At 65.6% G+C, this 20,644-nt stretch overlaps 1 protein-coding gene across 3 annotated transcripts in view; it reads right to left on the bottom strand.

The window, feature by feature from the left end:
- Window positions 1-20,644, bottom strand: part of AHDC1 (AT-hook DNA binding motif containing 1) — a 50,561-nt gene that overhangs the window by 7,260 nt on the left and 22,657 nt on the right. For all 3 annotated transcript variants that reach the window (XM_064731337.1, XM_064731339.1, XM_064731336.1), the window contains 2 exons: window positions 1,111-1,273; window positions 373-413 (listed from right to left, as the gene is read on the bottom strand). Coding sequence is in view for 1 of the 3 variants with exons in the window: in XM_064731336.1 (XP_064587406.1) it covers window positions 373-413; window positions 1,111-1,273 (204 nt within the window). In the remaining 2 variants the exon portion in view is untranslated. The remainder of the gene's footprint in view (window positions 1-372; window positions 414-1,110; window positions 1,274-20,644) is intronic.

The following is a 20,644-nucleotide window of genomic DNA, read 5'->3' as shown; positions in this document are numbered from 1 at the left end:
ACGGGCGGCAGAGAGGGGCACAGTGAGGCTCCGCAGGCACTGCCGGCCGAGCACAGCCAGCAGAGCCTCACCCCAACCCCCTGTTCGCAGGGATGAGGTCCCCACAGCCATCCCCCAGCTCCCTCCGCCCTGTCAGCAGCCATGACCCGACTGGCACCGCGGGAATGCGACAGCCCTGCTCACACCTGGGAAAACGGGGCCCTGGGGGACCTGGTGCCTTCCCCAGCTCAGGAGCAGGGGGCTGGATGTCCTCCCCACAGCAGGAACTCCGGCACGCTCCCGCTCCCACGTGAAGAGGGGTGAGGGTCTGGGTTTTCCCACCCCAGGGGCAAAGTTTGGGAGTCTGAGGGAAGGGCTGGGGCTGGAACTTACCCTCGGCTTTGCTGCTGCTCCTGCTATTGCACTTGTGCTCTCTGCAAAGGAAGGGGTGTGCAGGGTCAGCCCCACACGGCAGGGGCTCATTAAAGTGCCCCCCACCCCTGTGCCAGTCCCTGCACGGGCCGAACCAGGGGCTGATCCCCCCGAGCTGCCGCGGCCCATCATCGGGGCACGGGCAAACAGGGGAGGCTGCCTCTCCTCTGGGGGACAGGGGGGCCGGGTTTGCGCCCCCCTCCCGTGCCCAGCAGCCCCTCCGTGGGGCGGGGGTCCTTCGGTGGCGCTGCCACTAGGTGTCCCCGGCGAGCCGCGCTCCGGACACGCGGGGGGGCTTCGCCCGAGGTTCGCTCAGCACCTCCCACCCCGCATCCCCCCGGCTCCCGCCCGCCCCGAGCGCAGCTGCAGCCCCCGCCCGCGGGGACACTGCCCGGGGCCGCCCTCCCCTCCCCGGGACGTCCCTCGGTGGCGCCTGCCTCAGTTTCCCCTCTTGGGAAGGGGGTACAGCGAGGGTTGTGCTGGGGTGGCTCGGGCACTCACGGGTGGGTGCCGGGCACCACCACGTGCTCATTGCACAGGGGCTGCAGCCCCTCTGTTCACCCCAGAATCCCAAGCCGGGAGGCTGTGCAGAGCCGGGGATCCCCCCTTGCCCGGCAGGGATGGACAGAACATGGGCAGCAAGATGGGCCACCAACCCCCCTGGTGCCGCACCCATGCTTGGGGTGAGCCCCCAGGTACCTGTTCCGGGGGTGTTTGCAGTGCAGGTTCACTCGGAAGCTCCTGCTGTCGCCGTCGCTGCCGGGCTGGCGGGGGCCGGAGCCCTGGGCACACGGGAACCACTCGGCTGGCGGGCTGGCACCGTTCTCCAGTGCGAGGGGCTGGCAGGCGACCGAGCTCCCATCTGCACGAGAGAGACCCCGCACATCAGCCCAGCCGCCCCCTCCCCCGGGAGCGCCCCTCGCCCCGGCTGCCCTGGGTGGTGCCCAGGGGCTGGGCACACCGTGTGCCGCCCGTTGACGCCTCCCCTCGAGGCCACGGCCCACGGAGACACCCACGGGATTGTGCCCTTGGCCCCATCACGGGTGCCCGGGGTGGCGTTTTGGGGCAGGACAACCCTTTCGTCCCCACCGTGTCCATGCTTCGAACCGGAGGCTGCCCCTATGAGATCCCCACAGCATCTCCCACCAGGCTGTGGGCACACGTGTGCTCATCGCCATGGATGTGCACATTGCACAGGCGTGTAACGCTCTGGCCCCCCGCTCTCCTGCAGAGGCACCCCCAGCCGCTGCCCGTGCGGCACAGGGGGACACGGTGGAGCCCCCGAGCCCCTCGCAAGCCCCCTGTGCCAGCACGTCCGCCTGTTCTCCCTCCCCAGCGCCGCGTGTGAATCCCTGCCGGTTGGCTCCCTCCCCCAGCACACACCCGCAGACACACACACGCAGCCGCTCGGCGTGATCCAGGCTCTTCCCGGTGTCTGGATTAGCGTGACAACTTATCAACAAGGCAGGGAAAGAGAATTCAAACCTGTCAGTCCATCCGCATCCCCCCCTTTCCCCGTCTCCCCGCCAGCCTTTGGGCGCAGCGCTGGCACCGCGGAGCTGCGGGCACCTCGGTGTAAAGTTACACCAAGGGCTATGTGGAGCAGGAAAATATGTGCTAGAAAGACCGGTCTCGTCTCTGCTGAGGCTGCTGGTGTGCCCAGGGAGCTGTCGGAGGGGAGGCAGCAGGAAGGAAACAAACGGGAGGTTTTCCAGAACAGCCGCCGGGAGCTGGTCCCCGCTGCACAGGCAGCGCGGCTCCAGGGGAGGTTCGGGGTGTCGGGGGTCTCGGGGGTGTCGGGGGTCTCGGCGGTGTCGCGATGCCCCCCTCCCCCCGGCTCTGCGCCGCCGTTCCCCGCTGTGCCCGCACGGAGCTGCGGCTGCTTGGGCAAACGCTGCGGGACGCCCGAGGGTCCCCCCCGGGTGTGGGGGTCTCTGGACACGGCATCGCCCGCGCTCGGCACGGTCCCCGCTGCCCACGTTCATCCCCGGTGTGCAGGGGATGCCGCAGGCTCGGGTCGCGGCCCTGACCCCACAGCCCCGGTGTCCGGTCCGGCTCCGGTCCCACCGGGGCCACACGTGTCCCGTGACACGCGGGGGACCCCGCCCCGTGCAAAGCGCCCCCATCGCGGGGACCACCTGCACCCCCCAGCATCCCCCCACCCGCCCAGCGCGGGGTGCGGCGCAGGTGGGAGCGGCGTGGGGAGGGGGCTCCGCGGCGTTCGGGGGGGCGCACCGGGATGCTCGCCGCGCCGCCGCGCTCACTTTCACCTCCCCGCTCAGCCCCAGGCAGCCGCCACATGTTTCCCATTAGGCTCTCCGGACCTCGCCATTCCTGGCTTCCTCGCCAGGGGTAGGGCCTTTTTCCTTATTTTTTTTATTTTCCCCTTTTTTTTAGAATTTCTTTTAATTTTTTTTTTCTCCTCCCTGGTTACAAAACACCAGCCGAGACCACACAAGCGAGGAGGGACGGAGGGAGAAGGGGAGATAGAGATGGGCGCCGCGGGCGGGGGAGAGCCGGCCAGACCGGGCGCTGCGGCGGGGCCGGGGGGGTGAGGATGAAGAGCGGGGGGATGAAGCGGGCGAGATTGCAGTCACCTCCGCTTCCCACCTCCTGACCCCGCAGCCCTGCAAAGATAACAGCCCCCGAAGACTGCTGACTCGCCTCGCAGAAATCCAATATCCTCGCCTGGTGAACTAATCGACTACCTGGGCTCCCACCTCCCCTGCCCGGGCTTAATCCTGCTGCTGCAAAGCTTTAATTAGTTTAACGGTTTCAGGCTTGACGGAGGTTGGCGGCGAGAGGAATCAGAATCATGGAATGGTTTGGGTTGGAAGGGACCGTAAAGCTCATCTCCTTCCAGCCCCCTGCCAGGGCAGGGACACCTTCCACCAGAGCAGGCTGCTCCAAGCCGGCAGGATGTCCTCCCACCGCCCCCGCTCCACCCAGACCGGGCTCCCCTTTGCTGGGAAGGTGCCGTGGGGTGGCAGCAGAGCGTGCAGGGGGCTGCGGGCGCCCCGAGCCTCCCTGAGCTCCCCGAGGCCGCTGGCACCCAGCCCCGGCCCGCAGCGCTGGCACAGGGCGGGCACGGAGGGGCCGCCTTGGCACCGGCGCGGCGGCGGGGGGATGGAGGGACGGCCCCGCAGGACACGGACGTGGTTTGGTGCCCGGCTCCGAGGCCACCCAGACGTCAGGGTGGGGCCGGAGATGCCACCGGGAGCCAGGCAGGCGGCAGGGACACAGCCGCCACACAGATGGGGACACGCTGGCCCGCCGCCTCCCGCCCCCCGGGCGCCGTGCCCGCGGCCGCAGCGCTGGGGACGGGGCGTCCTCCCCGCCGCCCCCGAGCCTCGGGGCTCCCCGGGCACCGCCACGCTTTGGGGGGCCCCAAGTACCCCCACACGGGCGTGGGGCCGTGTCCGGCCCCGCAGTCACCCGTGTCCGTGGGCACAGCTGGCATTCCCCTGCAGGGGTGGGGTACCCTGCCTGCCCCTGAGAGTGGCACGGGGGTGTCCCACTCGTGTGGCACACGGGGACGCCGTGGCGGTGCCCGTCCCTTGCACATTCACACTCGCTCACCATGGTCGCACTCACTCACACACCAGGGTGGCTTTCCTCCCCATCTGGGCGCACCGCGGGGGTGCAGCTCCCCCGTGCACAACCCCCCCACCCCGGGGCATTGGGGAGCCTGTCCCCTCCCCGCCCCGTCCCTCGCATCCCCGGGGCCCCTCCCAGGCCCCCCAGCCCCCGCCCCAGCAGCTCCCCCGGCCCGTCCTGCGCTGCTGACACCAATGGAAAATCCCCTCCAGTGACAGCTTCCTGGCAGGGCTCGCCGAGGGTTTCCGTGTTCCCCGCCAGCCCCACGGCCACCTCCTCCCCGCGCCACGCGGGGGGTCCCTCGGCTTCCCCCCTGCGCGCCGACCTCCGCATCCCCCCTAATTCAGCATCACGGAGCCCCGAGCACGCGGGTCCTGCTCCCTCCTCCTCCTCCCCTCCCTCGTCCCTGCCCTGCTCTCAAGTGGGGCACCCATCGGTGCCAGGGGTGCTTGGGGTCCTCTCTGGTACCTCTGGCAGCTTGCAGAGCCCCCGCCCACCCTGGGGACCCACCACCCACCCTGGGCTGGGAGCAGGGCAGGACTGGGCGTTCGGGAGGGTGGGCACAGATGGGTGCTGGGGCACACGGTGCCTGCAGGCAGCCCTGACCCTCCCTTCAGCTGTCACCCCACGGCTGGAGCCCCGCTGTCACATCCCCCCTGCCGTCACCACGTCCTCCCGCTGCCCTGACTCCTCTGCCATGCTCTTAATTAGGAGATGGAGCAGATGGCGCCTGGGTTTCATCTTAGGTAACGGGTCCAGACGAGCTGCTTGGCCGCCAGTTCCCTTTGTGGGGCTAGGGGAGGCTTTTTTTGGGGTGCCCCCCAAGCAGGGAGCTGCTGAGGGGCCCTGTGCCTCCAATGCACTGCGGGGATGCTGCAGGGACCCCAGTGCCAGAGGGGATGGGCTGGCATGGGGGCACACTTCCCTGGGTTCTGCCCTCTCACATCATCCCAGGGTGTGACACCCCCAGGGCAGGCTCAGACACCCGCCCTGGCACTGGGAGGAGGGTCTGAGACCACTGGGCTATGAACAACGGGTGCCAAAGTTCTTGACATCTCCTCATAACGCAGAGCTGCAGGAAGGTGGCCGGGGGGTTTGTTTCCCTGCAATCCCCCTGGTCCTGGCTACAGGGACACCCCCATGCTGCTGGGGATGGTGCTGAGTCAGGGACACGGCCCTGAGCCTGGCTCTGGATGTGCCACTGGGGTCTCCTGGAGCACACCCACCCCTGGCTGGTGGCATCCCCAGGCCTGGGGCTCCTGGAGCTGTGGCACCCTGGATGGGCTCCACCCTCAGAATGTGGCACGGTGCCCTTGAGGTGGGCAGGCCTGGCCAGGCTCCTGTTCCTGCTGCTGCAAGAAACCATCTCCCTGCAAGGACCATCTCCTTCAGGAGAAACCATCTCCCCTGCAAGGGCCATTTCTCCTGCAATGGCCATTTCCCCATGAGCCATCTGCCCTGCAAGGACTCTCCCCTGCAGGAACCACGTGGCCTTCAAGCACCATCTTTCCCACAAGGACCGTGTCTCCTGCCATGACCACCTCCCCTGCAGTGATCATCTCCCCCACGAGAAACTGTGTCCCCTGCAAGGACCATCTCCCCCTAATGACCATTCCCCTCCAATGACTGTAACCCCTCAAGGACCATGTCCCTGTAATGCCCATCTTCCCACAATAAACCATCTCCCCACAACAACCAACCCCCTCCAGGGACCATCTCTCCCAGCAATCATCCATCCCATCAGCCAGGAGCCCCTTCCCTCGGGCAAGGACCTCCCCTATCACTCCCCAAAGGTGGGTGCCCGCTGTTCCCGGGTGCTGGGGGCGCTCCGGTGACCCCCGTGCCACCGCCCAGCGTGGGTGCAGCCCCAGCTGCCTTGGCGGCGGAGGGGTCTGAGCGCCCTGCCCGGCCGGGGGGGCTCGGGAGCGGCTGACAGATGGACGGCAGCGATGGTGGCACCTCGGCCGGCTGGAGCCCAGCGCCGCAGTTCAGAGCTAGCAGGGAGCGGGCTAAATTTAGCTCTTCCCTCGGTGCCAGCTTTGTTCCCCCGCCCCGTGGAGCCGGCGCGGGAGCCGAGCAGCCCCGGGCCCCCCGCTCTGCCCTCTCCGTGCCTGCGGGAGGCTTCGGGGCACGCCAGCGCCGCTGCCTCGGGGTGCGGGCTCGGGCACCGGGCGCTCCGGCCGGGCCTGCCCGCGGTCCCGGTGCGCCCGCCGTGCCCCGGGGGCTGTGCCCGGGCGGGGAGCGCACCCCAGGGCCCCGCAGCGCGCTGGCAGCCCTGAGGCCGCGCAGATGGCCGCGGCCCCCCTGCCCTGCTCCCTGTTATAGCCACAGCATGAGTCACAGCCCCGCTGCGTCCCTGCCCAGCGCCGGGTCATGTAACACCCGGGCCGCGGAGGGGGCTCCGCCGGCCGCCCCCGGCCCGGCCCCGGCCCCCCGGCAGCAGCTCAGAGCCCCCCACGCCCCGCTGCAGCCCCGGGGTCCCGCCGCGATGCCCCCGCTCCCCGCTGCCCGCCGGGGCGCCGCGGGTTAACGCCGAGCGAGCCGGGATCCTGCGAGGCCAGTAACATTTGCAAGGCGCCAGATGGACGCGTGCCCATGCCGAAAGCTCGCTCGGCACAGCCGTGCTCCCCCGGCTGGGGCTGGGGGCTGCCCGGGCAGCGCAGGGGCGCCCGCCGGGAGGGGAGGATGCTGACAGCGCCCACCGGGTCCGCTGGTGCCCATCCGCAGCCCACGGCGGGCACCGCAGCCGCCCGGCCCAGCCCCATCCCGCGGGCCATCCATGGGGTGACCGCTCCAGGTGCTGACACCGCGCCGGGGGGACCAGGTGGGGACCGAGGGGGGGTCTGGGTGGGGGGAGAGCAGCCAGTTGCCTCCCTGGGCCAATTTTAGAAACTGGCTAGACAAGAAAAGCAGAATGAGCCGGGCAGGATTAACGGCCGTGCTGGTGTCAGGGTGGGTTTTTTCTTTTTTTTTTTTTTTTTTTTTTTTTTTTTTTTTGTGGGAGGCACACACGAGTTGAGCGGAAGCTCCTGGCTGTGGATCCTGTTTCCTGGGAGATGCGGCCGGCTGGGGCCGAGCCGGGGTGTGGGAGCCGCTGGGGACGATGCCAGCCCCGGCGGGATGGGGCACGGCTGTGGGGAGGCGGGGGCAGCCCCTGCCCCATCACACCGGCGGCCGGGCACCCCAAAATATGCGGGTATGGAGGGGGTGGCACCCCAAAATATGCGGGCATGGAGGGGGTGGCACCCACTAACAGGCCTGAATGCGCACAAGATGGTTGAGCACATGCAGGTGTGTGCACAGGTACACACACAGGGGAGGATTTGCACACGCGTGTGCAGACAGGCCTCGCACAGGTGCACCACACACACCCACAGCACTGTGGGCACACACAGGTACAGAACACATGAGGAACCAACGGGCACACGGGTGGGTCACACATGTGCCAAGCATGTACAGGTACACACAGACAGGTCCAGGAACATGCAGAGGCTCTGGTGACACACTATGGGTGCACACCTGTGTTACAGGTACACAGACAGGTGTGCCAGCCCCTGGAGGTGCAGCACCCACCTCTGTGCACAGGATCACACCTGTTTGGAGGTACAACGCCCCATGGCAGCACACACGAGCTGCAGGGACCCCCAGGCACCCAGAACACCAGGACAGCACTGCACAGCCCCATCCCACACCCTGCTGCAGGCAGGGGAAGCCTCTCGGGTTTGACCCCTGAACAAAATTCACCCTCCCCCCTTGAGAGACCACGGTGGTGCCCCAAAACCTGGGGGTGAGAAGAAGGGGCCTGGCAGTGCCGCACAGCGAGGACATGGATAGCGACGGGGAAACTGAGGCAGGAGCAGGGTGGGCAGCGCCCGGGCGCTGATGGGAACAGGGAGCTGCAGCCAACTATTCCAGAGGTCCTGTGGTGCCCCAGCCCCGGGCTGGGCTCCCACCCAGCTGCCCCCATCTCCGGTTACAGCACAGCTCAGGCTCCCCAGGGAGGGGGATTGGAGCACCCGGGTCTCTCTGCACCCACCCACCCACACCGGCACCCCCGAGCCAGCCCCCCGGAGCACACACACCCACAGACACACCAATGTTTGCTCTCCCCCCTCGCCGGGGAGCTCTCCATTAAAATTGGAAGAACACAACTTGCCGGCAGAGCCCCGGCGCGGATCGTACACAGCCTGTCACTCACACATCACTTTGTAGATGCCCATAAATTGCTTCATTACCTCTTCTAATTGAGGAGAACGCAGCTGCTGTGGGGCGGTGACGGAGCGCCTTCCCTTTGAAGGATGCCTCGCTCGCCAAAGACGGGTCCGGCAGAGCCGCAGAGCCCCACCAACATCCCAATAATAATAATAATAGTAATAATAACCATAATGACAGTATCCACGCAAAATCCCCTGGAAAAGGGCAGTGGGACTCGCATGTGATGGATTCTGCTTGAGGGAGGGGGCGGAAGGGCTTGGTGGCCCTGACTAGTGGGGAAACTGAGGCACAGGGAAGGATGCACCATGCACATGGAAAGGGCGGGCACGGAAAGCCCTGCATCACATCGGGACCCTGAAGGGGAACACGATGGTGACAACATTCAGGGAAAACCCAAACTCAGGGGCCTGAGCATCTCCCTACCCGCAGATTTGGGGGGCCAGGAGGATGCACAGCACCACCCAGAACTCCCTGGAGAACTTCCCACCCTGCTCAAGGGCTTCATTCTCCCATGCTGGCCGGCACGACGCCGGGGTCCTGCCACCCCCGGGTGCCCTGTCCCCTGAACCCCATCCCCACGGGGGCCCCCTCTTTGTCTGGCGGCGGCGGGCGGCTGCGGCTGGGCTCGGTCCCCTTGCAGGATACTGCAGAAGGATTTACTGTATTGCAGCTTGTGCTGGCTGCAGCCCAGCGCACAATAGATTAGCTGTAGCCCAGGGCAGCACGTTGCGGGGGAAGGAAGGTGGGATTCATCCGGCTGCTGATTGCAGGGCATTTGCTGCAGTATCCTGCAGGATCCGGGCACCCACTCCGGACACCCCAGCGCCCTGCTCCAGCCTGGCACGGGGACCTCGAGGGGCTCCTGCAGCCCCCTCCTCATCCCCGCCACCAAATCCGACAGCAGGGACGTTTCTCGCGGCCACACGGGCTGGGGGACACCCTGCTTGTCCCCTGTCCCCATCTGGAGGTCCGGAGGGGCTGCAGTCCCCGATGGCACACGGGGGGACACCAGGGCCCCCCTCGCTGGGTGCACAAAGCTGGTGCAGGGAGGGAGCCGGGGACTGCAAGCAGCACTAATTGATCGCGATTAATTCAGCTCCTACCTCCTCGGGTGGCAGGAGAGATGCTGAGACACAAGCGCAGCCCACAGAGCTCCCCAAACGGGCTCTGCTCTCCCCTGCGCCCCCTTTCCCAGCTGGGGACCGGTCCCTGCGGGTGTGGGGGTCTCTGGTGGGCGTCCAGCTCCTGCTGCTGCCCCAGAGGCGCTGGGGATGGGTCCTTGGTGTGGAGCCACATTCCCTGGGTGAGGGTCCTGCTAGCACACCAGCCTGTCCCCCTGAGGCGCAGGGATGGCACACAGGGAGAGGATACTGGGGCGATGGCACAAGGGAGCAGATGGGCCAGGGGTCACTGGTGGCCTCGTGGTGACACCGTGACATCTCCAGCATGTCACCAGCCAGTGGGTGCAAACCAGGGGACGCTGCTGCCACCCCCTCCAGGAGCAGATGCCACCCCAGGGGGACATCAGGCACCCCGTGGGCTCTCCGCAGGCGCCGCGGGCGGGGGGACCCCGGTGACCGTCTGGATTTGGAGGGGTTTGGAGCCTGCAGATTCCGGCTCCATAATCCTACGTGGGATGCAGTTTCCACAGCAACAGCGGGTCAGAGGGCAGCGAGGGGAGCCGGCTGCTCCGCTTGGGATTGCAATGCTGCCGCGGCTGCCGAGCGCCGCCGGGCGAGGTGTCGGGGCGCGGTGCCGGGTGCGGGGCGCGGTGCCGGGTGCGGTACCGGATGCGGGGTGCGGTGCCGGCCGGGCCGCGGTGCCGAGGGCAGGCGGCAGAGAGGGGCCGCGGGGGCGGCCGGGCTGGTGCTGCCGGGGAGGCGGCAGAGGCTCAGTGTGGCGTTGTCAGCAAAGATGTCACTAATTGTCTGCAGGAGCAGCAAACTCTCGTTAACCCTTGGGCAGCCGGCGGCGGGAGCGCTGGCGGGGCCGGGGGCACCCGGGCACCCACGGCCGAGGGTCCCGGGGCCTCCCCAGCCCTGCCACCGCCCCCTCGCACGGCCCTGGGACGGTCACTGCACCCACCCGGCCCCAGCGTCCTGCTGGGACAGCAGCGTGTCCCCGCTGGTGGCCGTGGGCATCCCCCGTGTCCCATGGGCTCTGCCTTTGTCCCCATTGCTGTGGCTGTGCCGCCCTTGGGCAAGCAGGAGCACAGAAGCTGTGCCAGGGCCACTGAGCAGGGTCACCTCCATCCCCGGGCACTGCCATCCCTGGCCACCTCCCCTACCTCCATCCCTGTTCACCTCCCTGCATCTCTGTTCCCAGCCATGTCCCCACGGGCACACCCAGCGAGCTCAGGGGGTGCAGAGGGTGCCGGGTACCCACCGTGGCCCCCTCCCGCCTCACACCACACTGCACACCCCGCCCCGGCTCCATCCCCACGGGAAAAGGCCCCAGGAGCCCGCGGTGAGCTCGGGCACAAGGCATGAGCGCCCACCCTGCCCCGGGGGGCTCGGCCGGGGCTGGCACAGGCGCACGCACCGGGCCAGAGGCGGGAATGGCTTTTCCACCCCAGGCAGCCCCACGTAGCCCCAGGTAGCCCTGGAAGCGCTGGCGCGGGCAGAAGCGGCGGGGGCGGCGGGGGGAGCCCGGGGCCGGGCCGGGGTCGGCAGAACGCCTCCGGCCCCGCTCGGCCCTGCCCGCGTCCCGCGGAGCTTCTGCTCCCATCCCGCACCTTCCCCAGCGCCTCCTGCTCCCGGGGCTCCTGACGGGGGCCAGCGCAGGGGCCCCTCCGCTCCTGTGGGGTTTGGTGGGCAGGACGTGCCCAGCGGGCTCAGGGACCCAAACGGTGAAGGGGACTGGGCACATCCAGCCCCAAGGTGAGGCGGCTGAAGGAGGCTGTGGGGGCTCTGTGTGGGGGATCTGAACCCAACCCTAAAAACCTGAGCCCCACCTCCCTGACAGCCCCGGCGGGGTGAAGGGGAGGAAGGTAGCACGGCTCGGGATCCCAGGGAGCCCATCCCAAAGCAGAGCCAGCCTGGTGAGCTCAGTGAAGGGGATGGATCCTCCACAGCAGTAGAAAATGTGTACAAAACCAGTGCTCCCACTGCAGGCAGCCACTGGGACTGGAAAAATGCAGGCACAGCCCTCTGCCCCCCTTGCTGGTACCCCAACAGGCAGCAGCACACAGGGACACGGAAATGCGGGCTGAAGCCCATCCTGCGCTCAGGAACAGCACCGGGACCCCAGGAGAGAGCCCAGCTCCCCCAGAGCCGCCCTGGTGCCGGGGAGGAGCCGGGCTGGGCAGGTCTGGACACGGCCAAGGACTCTCCCAGCCTCCAAGGACTTTCGGCTGGGATTTCCTGTGAGGGACGCAGGTCTGCAGATGTCACAACGCTCCGGGATTCCTGCTCCGTGAGCTCCTTGGACCCACACTCGTGTCAGCCCCGTGGGTGCCCATTGGTGGGGAGCCCTTTTGCCAAGGCTCCCAGGGCAGCACTGTGAGACTGGCACCGCAGCACCCTGCCCAGCACGGCTCACTGCTCCTGCAGGGCATCCTGCAGCTGGCACTGCCTCCCAACAGCTCCTCAGTGCAGCCCTGCCTGGGGGCCTCCTGGTCCCTGGCATTCCTTCCATCCCTCCCAGCTGCAGTGCAAACACTCCCCTGGATGCAAATTCATCCCACTGCAGGGTGCGAACCCACGGCTGGGTGAACCCCTCCCCTGGATGCAAATCCACCTCCAGATACAAACCCACCCCTAGACACAAACCCATCCCTGGGTTCAACTATTCATCCCTGGATGCAAACACATCCCTGGGTGAAAATTCATCCCACTACAGGGCGCAAAGGCACACCTGGGTGAAAATCCATCCTGGAGTGATAATTTATCCCTGGATGCAAACTCATCCCTGGGCCCAAATCCAGCGCCAGGGTGCTGCACCCATTGCAGTGCCGTTCCAGCAGCTCCCTCTCCTGCCCCAGCCCAGCCCAGCCCATGTGGCTCTGTCCCCAGCACTGCCACAGCCTCTGCTGCCAGCCGCGCCCTCCGGATCCGCAGACAGGTCTCTCCCCCCAGGCTCCTGCTCGGTGTCTGGCTGAGCTAAGCGTATTTAGCGCTTTTAATTGTTCTTAATAAATCAATCCCGCCAGCCCCTTAAATCATTTTTGTGGCTTCCCTCGCAGCCGTCCCCGCGGCCGTGCCGGTGTGGAGCCTGCTGTCTGCAGCGCTGCCGGGGCCGTGGCTGGGATGGGGCACTCTGGACACACCCCAGCAGCCACCCTGATGCCCCTCTGGGGCACTTGGGACACAAAACCCACCCCAGCAGCCACCCCAGCCCACCCTGCTGCTCCTCTGGGGCCATCAGGATGCACCCAGCCCACCCCACTGCTCCTCAGCCCCAGGAGCTGCCTGAGGGGGGCTCTGCCTGCCGGGCAAGGGGCCCCATGCCTCAGTTTCCCTCCCTGCGTGGGTGTTTTGGGGATGCAGCAGCTGCTCGCCTGCTCCCTGCTGTGTGTTCAGCCACCCCAATATCGCAGTTTTTGGGGACACTGAGGGAGCACAGGTCCCTTCTCTCACTTCTCGCCTCAGGGCCAGGTGCTGTGGGGACAGAGATGGTGACAGTGGGTGTCACCCGTGCGGCACTGCTGTCCCTGCTGTGTGGAGGTGACTGGACAGACATGCCCTGTCCTCCACGCCCCTGGTGCCACATGGACCCAGGGACACGTGCCATCCATCCCCTGCCATGCCCAGAGAGAGCTGAGCCCCCGAGGGCACAGGGTGAGGCCAGTCCAGCTGTGGCACCCAACTGGGATCAGTGCAGGCCCAGCCCAGGTGATTCGCTGAGGCTGGGATGATGCTGGCGCCCAGCTGGACGACAACACCCCTATTTTGGGGTCACATTACACACCCCACACCTCCTGAGCACCCCACAGCATCTCCCAGTGCACCCTCCTGCTCCATCCCACCATCCAGCACTGCATCCCCATCCATCCTGCCAGCCGAGGTGCATCCCACCCACTGCACCACTCAACCCAGCATCCCACCACCGAATCCTGCATCCTGCACCATCCCACCACTGAATCCTGCATCCTGCACCATCCCACCACCTAATCCTGCATCTCCCTTCATCCCACCACTTAATCCTGCATCCTCCTTCATCCCATCACCGAATCCTGCATCCTCCTTCATCCCACCACCTAATCCTGCATCCTGCACCATCCCACCACACAACCCCACATCCCATCCATCACCATCCTGCCAACCACTCAGGCCCTGCTGGCATTTCTCATGGAAAGGATGAACACCCAGCACCCAAGTAGGATGAGCACAGCCCCCGGCCCTCTCCAGGCTTTCAGGGCTCAGAGTTGCACAGGGGTGACAGTGACACCCAACTAGATGGCAATGGTCCTATTTTTGGGGACACACATTGCGACCACCCCATCACCAACACCCTGCAGCACCTCGCAGGGCACCCACCCCACATCCTGCTCCATCCCACCGCCCAAACCCACACCCATCCCCTAAACCCTCATCCCAGCCATCCCCAACCCCACGGGCACCATCCCAGCAGCCCTGCAGCCCCGCTGGCGCTCTCCACGCAGAGATGAGCACCCAGCACCCAGGATGGCTGCCGGGGGACATGTCACCGAACAGACTGCGCTGGCTCTGGGCAAAAAACAAACCCGGCAGGGCTTGGAGGGAGAGAGCTAACCTTGACACAGTTGCAGCAGTCACTAATAGCAGGCAATATGCCTGTTCTTGGGGGACTGTTGCAGTTGCTAAGATACTGGCAGCCGTGTGAATGGAAATGGGTCAGTAAACCTGTGGAGAGATAGTGTGACACTGTAACCGGCACAGCTGTTGCAGCCTACATCGAAATCCCACCCTTTCAATATTTATCACTCTCCGCCTTCGGTTCCTTCCTCCCAGCAATTTTTTCCACGTTGGTTTTGCCCGGGGTTGGTGAAATCACCCCGAAGACTTTAATGAGCTGAGAGGTGGTGGAGCGATGGGATGGGGTGGGAAAGGCGCTGTGCAGGGGGATGAGGAGGGAAACTGAAGCCCCCACTCGGGGTGGGTGCCTGTCCCCCCTCCCCGCCCCACTCCATGAGCAGGATGGAGCCAGTTCTTGGAGAGATTTAACAGGAAACAGGCTATAATCCCCCTGGTAGGAAAACGGGTGAAAAGGTCAATTTACTTCTGTCCCTGGTTTAGGCACTGTGGTGAAATTACACACTCGCAGGAGCCGCTGCATGGCGGCGAGAGGAGGGAGAGTGCCTGTGTCTGTCCTGGCTGTCCGTGTGTCCATCCTGTGCCTTCCCAAGGCGCTCTGACCCCCAGCAGCACCCACGAGCCCCAGGGCAGCCCCACGAGTGCCACCCATGGATCCCAGCTGCCCATCCCGTGCCCACAGGTGCCCAGTCCCGACCTCAGTGCCCCAGCGCCTCCCCACGTCCTCCAGCACCTCCCCAAATGCCCCAGCACCCCACAAAATGCTCCAGCACTGCCCCCATGCTCCAAATGAAGTCTCCTCAGTGCTCCAGCACTTCTCCAAGTCCTCCAGCATCCATCCAACACTTCCGTATCCCCACCCCAGGTACTCCAACATCCCTCCAGTGTTCCAGCATCCCCCCATGCACTCCAGCACCCCCATGACAAACACTCCAGTGTCTCTGTAAATGTCCAGCATCTCCCCAAAAGCCCCAGCATCTCCCCAAAAGGCTTCAGCCCCCCCACAACACCAAGCCCTGATGCCACCACCCCCTGCCCCACAGTGGGCTCAGCTCCTCGCTGCCTTTGGTGCTGCCACAGCCCAGCTGGGGTGGGAAGGGTTGGGCTCTCCCTCCCAGCTGGGCCCTGGGAGCTGGGACGCAGTCATGGGAGGACACTGTGCAGTGTCCCTGGTCCCTGTCCCCCAGGGTAATGTCCCTTGTCCCTGTCCCCCGGCCACGCAATGTCCCTTGTCCCCTGTCCCTGTCCCCCAGCGCTGTCCAGGTGCAGGGCAGGCTGCTGCTGCTGCTGCTGCTGCTGGGCTGGGACCCCGCTGCAGGGAGGAGGGTGAGAACATCTGGTCGCAGGGAAGAGGGACAAGTCCAGGGAAAAATGCCGAGCTCCTGGAAGAGGCCCTCCCTGCCTCGGCTGGGGTGGAACGAGCCCCAGCACCCCTCGTGCGCCACAGCTGCGCCGGGAAGGGAAACTGAGGCAGACAGTGCTTTGGTGGGGTCACGAGGCCGCGGGCACCGGGGTCACCCCCGGCTCCCAGGCTGGAGGAGCATCGCCCGTGATTTACAGCCCGGGTCTGGCACCCGGGGGGCTGCGGGGAGCGAGGGGAGCAGCGAGAGCGGCTCCTCCCAAAGACGCTCCTGCCGCCCCCCCGCAGGTGGCTGGAGCAGAACGGTTGATATGGAGACAGGGAAGCACAGACTGTCTGGGTAAGGTGACATTCGACAGATGCCAGGTTCAGACTCGCTCCAGCCAGTATTCCCACCCCCTCCTCCTGCTCCAGCCCCCACGCAAAGGCATCTGCGGGGGGAGGCTGGGCAGGGGCAGGTGGGGCACGCTGCCATCTGCTGGGGGGGAAATGCCCCCCTGTCCCCACCCTGGGGCACCATGAGTGTCCCTTGCCAGGGCACACTGGGAGCCCCGGATCCCCAAGCCTGGATCCCGGGGTGCAAGCCAAGGTGCCACGTGAGCACCCGCCCAAAATGATGGGGACCCGGCCCCGTGTCAGGCGGGCACAGCTGGAAGGTGTGGGGGACACATCTGGGGAAGGGATCACCCCCCAGCACCCTGATTGCACAGAGGGCAATTAGCTGATGCCTAAAGAGAAATGGCCCAACTTTGGGGGGAGCACAGGCTCGCACCTCCCACCCAGGCAGGCAGACACTGGGCAGGGCAGCCCCTTGTCCCCAGGTTCACTGCCCAGGAGGGGTCCCAGGTGCCAGACCCCCCCTCCCCAGCTGCAGTCCTGTCCCTCTGCCCCTCGGCAGGATCCCTGTGCCCTCTGACCCCTCCAGGCTGGAGATCAAAGGGATGCTGGAGGGATTCCTGGCATAAATCCTGCTGCAGGCGGGCAGGGAGGGACAGGGCAACGGCACGGGATGGGCACCCCCACACCCAGAACAAGGCTCATTGCACAGGCACCCCAACACCCAGAACAAGGCTCATTGCACAGAAATCCCCATACCCAGAGCAAGGCTCACTGGATGGGCACCCCAACACCCAGAACAAGGCTCATTGCACCCAGAGCAAGGCTCATTGCTCAGGCACCCCCGTACCCAGAACAAGGCTCATTGCATGGGCACCCCAACAGCCAGAACAAGGCTCATTTGATGGGCATCCCCGTACCCAGAACAAGGCTCATTGGATGGGCACCCCAACACCCAGAACAAGGCTCATTGCACAGAAATCCCCACACCCAGAACAAGGCTCCCAGTCTGCAGGGAAAGCAATGGGGTGATTTGGTGGGGAGGGGAAAGAACAAACACAGCGGGTGCAGCACTGGGTGGGTGGGGGAGCCCCCAGCAGTCTCTGTCAGATCCCCTCTGTCAGTGCTGCACCCCCAGAGCCCGGGGGCTGGAACGGCTCTGGGGCCCATTGAGCAGATGAGGGGGTTGCAGCCCACACAAAGCCCCTCCAGCCTCTCCCCTGGCCCGGCTGCTGCTCCCTGACCCCCTGTGCGGGGAGTTGGGAGCCGCTAATGAGCTCAGAGCCCCCGGCCGGGTGGCCCCGGCAGGTGAGGGGCAGCGCTCAGGGACTCGGTGGTGCGGAGTGCTGGAAACGGGAGGCGCCTGCTGAGGGGCTGCAGAGCCTCCGGCATCGGCGGGATGGGCTCCAGCACCGGCTCGGGCTCCTCTGCCCCCCCTTCCTCACCCTCTGCCTCCCAAACACCCCCAGTGTGCCCCGCCGTGATGCTGGCACAGCCCCAGCTGGACACGGCACTAACCTGGGCACCCCCCCAGAGGAGGGGACACAGCCCCTCTCCCTCCTGCTGCCCCCACTGCATCTCCCACCTTCCCCCTTCTCCTCTCTGCCCTAAAGCCAGGCGGATTTCACCGCTCTGCTGAGCTCCAAACTCCACTTCCAGATTTTCAGAGCGACCTTCTGGCTACCTGGATCCGGCACTGCAAGATGCCCTCTGTGATCCCCCCTCCCCTCCGGCCCCCCAGCATCCCCGGGGAGCCAGGGCTGGATGCAGCCAGGAGCGGGATGCAGGGGGAAGCCAGGGGTGGCCGAGGAGGAGGAGGAGGAGGAGGAGGAGGAGGGAGAGGTCGGGCTGCACCTGGATGCAGGACCAGCCTCAGGAGGCCCTGGGTTGTTGTGTTTAATCCAGCCTGGCCCCGGGAAAAGCAGGAGCATGGTCAGAGGGAGCCTGGCAAACCCGCTGCTCGTGTGGGAGGTTCCTGGGGCAGCCTTTGACCTCGCTGCCCACACGGAGGGTCCCCCAAAAGGGCCCCCGCTCTCCTTGGGACACCGTTCTGCAGGGATGGGCTCAGTCCCCAGGCTGCTCCTGCCTCCCCAAGCCCGGATCCTGCCCCAGGGGCAGGCAGGGGTCTGTGGGACCCCTGTGTCTGGCTACCACTGATCACAGATAACCAGGGGGAAGAGGGAGGAAAGAAGGGAGGAAAGACATAAAACTCACAAAATATCTCTAACCCCCATTCAGGCACATGAGGCACCATGAGGTGTAGAAAAGCAGCAAAAGAAGAAAAAAAATCCATGGAAACAGCTGGAAAAAGCCCCAGAGCCCCAGGTCACCCCCGCACGCTGCCCCCTGCCCTCGCTGCTCTCCCCGCCGGTTATTTCCAGCCCTCTGCATCCCCCCTCCTCCTCCTCCTCCCGTTCCCTCCCGACACCCTGCTCTCCTCCGCTCGCTCTTGCATTCTGGTATTTGGTGTGTTCCTCAGCTGCAGGAAATTCCTGATGCTCTCCATCATGCAGGCTGTGCTCGCATCCCCCGCCCTGCCCGGCTCCCCTCCAGAGGACAGACAGCCATGTGCCGGACAGCCAGCCCAGCTCTGCCGCCATCCTCCCTCCAGCCACCGCTCTCGCCTCGCCTGCTCCTTCTCCTTCTCCTTGGGCTTTTTTCCTTCAATTATTCTCAACCCCAACCCTGCACAACTCCCCCTCTCCATCTGCGCCAGGGGCTGAAGCCGCCCAGCTCCGGCCATTCCCCTGCCTGGCTTTTCCCTCCTCGTCTTCCTCTCTTCGCGAGACCGCTCCTGATCTTATTTTAATTCGTCTCAGACGGTGTTGGAGTGTTATTTTAAGAGAGAGGATATGCACAGACATTGTGTTTTCTGCTTTTTCCTGGCCCCAAGCCAGGCTCTCTGGGCTGTCAGCTACCCACTGTGTTGCAGTCACGTGTGGGAAGAGGCAGCCAGAGCCAGCCTCACAACTCCTGGTAGCAACATGGAAATCAAGTGTGCACTTTCTTCCCTCTGTATGTGTCTGTATTATTAATAGCGTCTCTCTCCGTGAGTTATCCATAATGTATCCTAATACCTGTCCGTGGGTAAATGATGTATCACGGAGCGCTGCCGCCCTTGGCTCCGTGTGCCACCGAGGGGGGACAGGGGTGGTGGCAGTGCCACCATCACCCCCGAGGTGTGCCATGGGCATGGGGGACAGGTGTGGTGGCAGTGCCACCATCACCCCGAGGTGTGCCATGGGCATGGGGGACAGGTGTGGTGGCAGCGCCACCATCACCCCTGAGGTGTGCCATGGGCATGGGGAACAGGCGTGGTGGCAGTGCCACCATCACCCCTGAGGTGTGCCATGGGCATGGGGGACAGGACAGAGGGATCCGAGGGGGGACAGGCAGTGCCACCATCACCCCTGAGGTGTGGCAAGGGGATCGGGGACAGGACAGAGGGATGGGGGTGGAATCTAGCCCCGAGCAGCGCCGGTGTGTCCCAGGCTGCTGGCAGCTCGGTGAAATGGGCATGTGGGGAGCAGCGGGGTGTGCAGGGAGGATGGGGCCAGCTGGCACTGGGATGGCACTGGGCTGGCACCGAGCGATCCCTGCCACCAGCCAGGAGGTGCCGGGGGACACCCATGTCCCACGCTGTGGGCACTGAGGCTGGCTGCCATGGGCTCACAAAGGAATGGGGCAGGTCACTGCACACCCGAGGGACTGCAGAGGCCGGTGGGCAGCAGGGAAGGTGCAGGATAGACACACGGCATGGGCTGGATGGATGGACACAGCACAGAGCCCAGAGCTTGGCTTTGCAGGACACAGATGAGCCCCAAGAGGCTCCACTTTGGAGGAGATGCCCAGAGGAGTCCAGGGACTCCCAGCCCCAGGAGGCTGAGCAGGCTCCCCCCAGGTCATACACATGCACCCAGAACTGGGGCAGCACCCAATGACAGCTGGTGCTGCCCCTCTCCAGGCTCTGCATCCTGGGGATGGAGACACCAGGGCAGGTAAACAGCCTGGGACTGGGGTCTTCCCAGTGCTAACCAGTAACAGAGAGACCACATACTGATCCATACTGTGCCTACACCCCATTACACCTATACAGCAGATGTGCCTGCAAGAGCACACGGGCACCTACATCCCACCCAGCCCTGTGCAGCACCTTGACACACAGATGTGTGCAGGTGCTGTTTGACTGTGGGGCTGCCAGCAGTGTCCCCAGCCAGCAATGTCCCCAACCAGCAATGTCCCCAGCCAGCAATGTCCCCAGCCTGTAATGTCCCCAGCCTGTAATGTCCCCAGGCACCAATGGCCCCAGCCTGCAGTGTCCCTGCCTGCAGTGTCCCTCCCTGCCTCCAGTGTCCTGTTCCCACAGTACCCCCACATCCCTGCTGGCACACCGTGCCCATGCCCACACACCATGCCCAGGGTGCTGCAGCGTGCAGGGACAGAGGAGCACCCCAAGCCCAGGGGGTGCCCAGGCAGGGCAGCCCTGCCCCCTGCACACAGGGGGAGCAGTGTGGGTGCCAGCACCCAGCTGGGGTCACGGGGAGCAGGAATCCAGGAAGGCGAACTGGAGCTCAAAGCTTCACATTTCTGGATTCTGGTTCCCGTTTCTGCTCCCGGCTGTTTCCATGGAAACTGGCGTCGGACCTGGGAAAATAAGGTTAGGGTTTGCAGTGGAGGCCCACTGCCAGCCTGCCTGCCTCTGCGCCCTGCCTCTCACCGGGGCACACGCCTGGGTACCCCCCATGCCCGCACCCACATGATGCCCAGGTCTGGGGGCTGAGCCACATCGGCACCCCCTGGCATCTTCCAGCACCCTCCGTCCTCCCAGGTGACCCCTGGGAGCCCGGCAGGCACTGGGTAATTGGGGACCTGGAGCCACCACGCTGCTCCCTGGTGTGCTGGTGAGGGTGGCGAGTTGCCATTGGCACCCACCGGACCCACAGCCCTTCCCTGCCCTCCCACTCCCTTCCCTGGTGCTCCAAACATGGCACAA

This window comes from Zonotrichia leucophrys, chromosome 23 (genome assembly GCF_028769735.1).
Source record: "Zonotrichia leucophrys gambelii isolate GWCS_2022_RI chromosome 23, RI_Zleu_2.0, whole genome shotgun sequence".
NCBI lineage: Eukaryota > Metazoa > Chordata > Aves > Passeriformes > Passerellidae > Zonotrichia > Zonotrichia leucophrys.
Note: the sequence above shows the minus strand (reverse complement) of the source record. Positions and strands in the feature narration are given on the sequence as shown.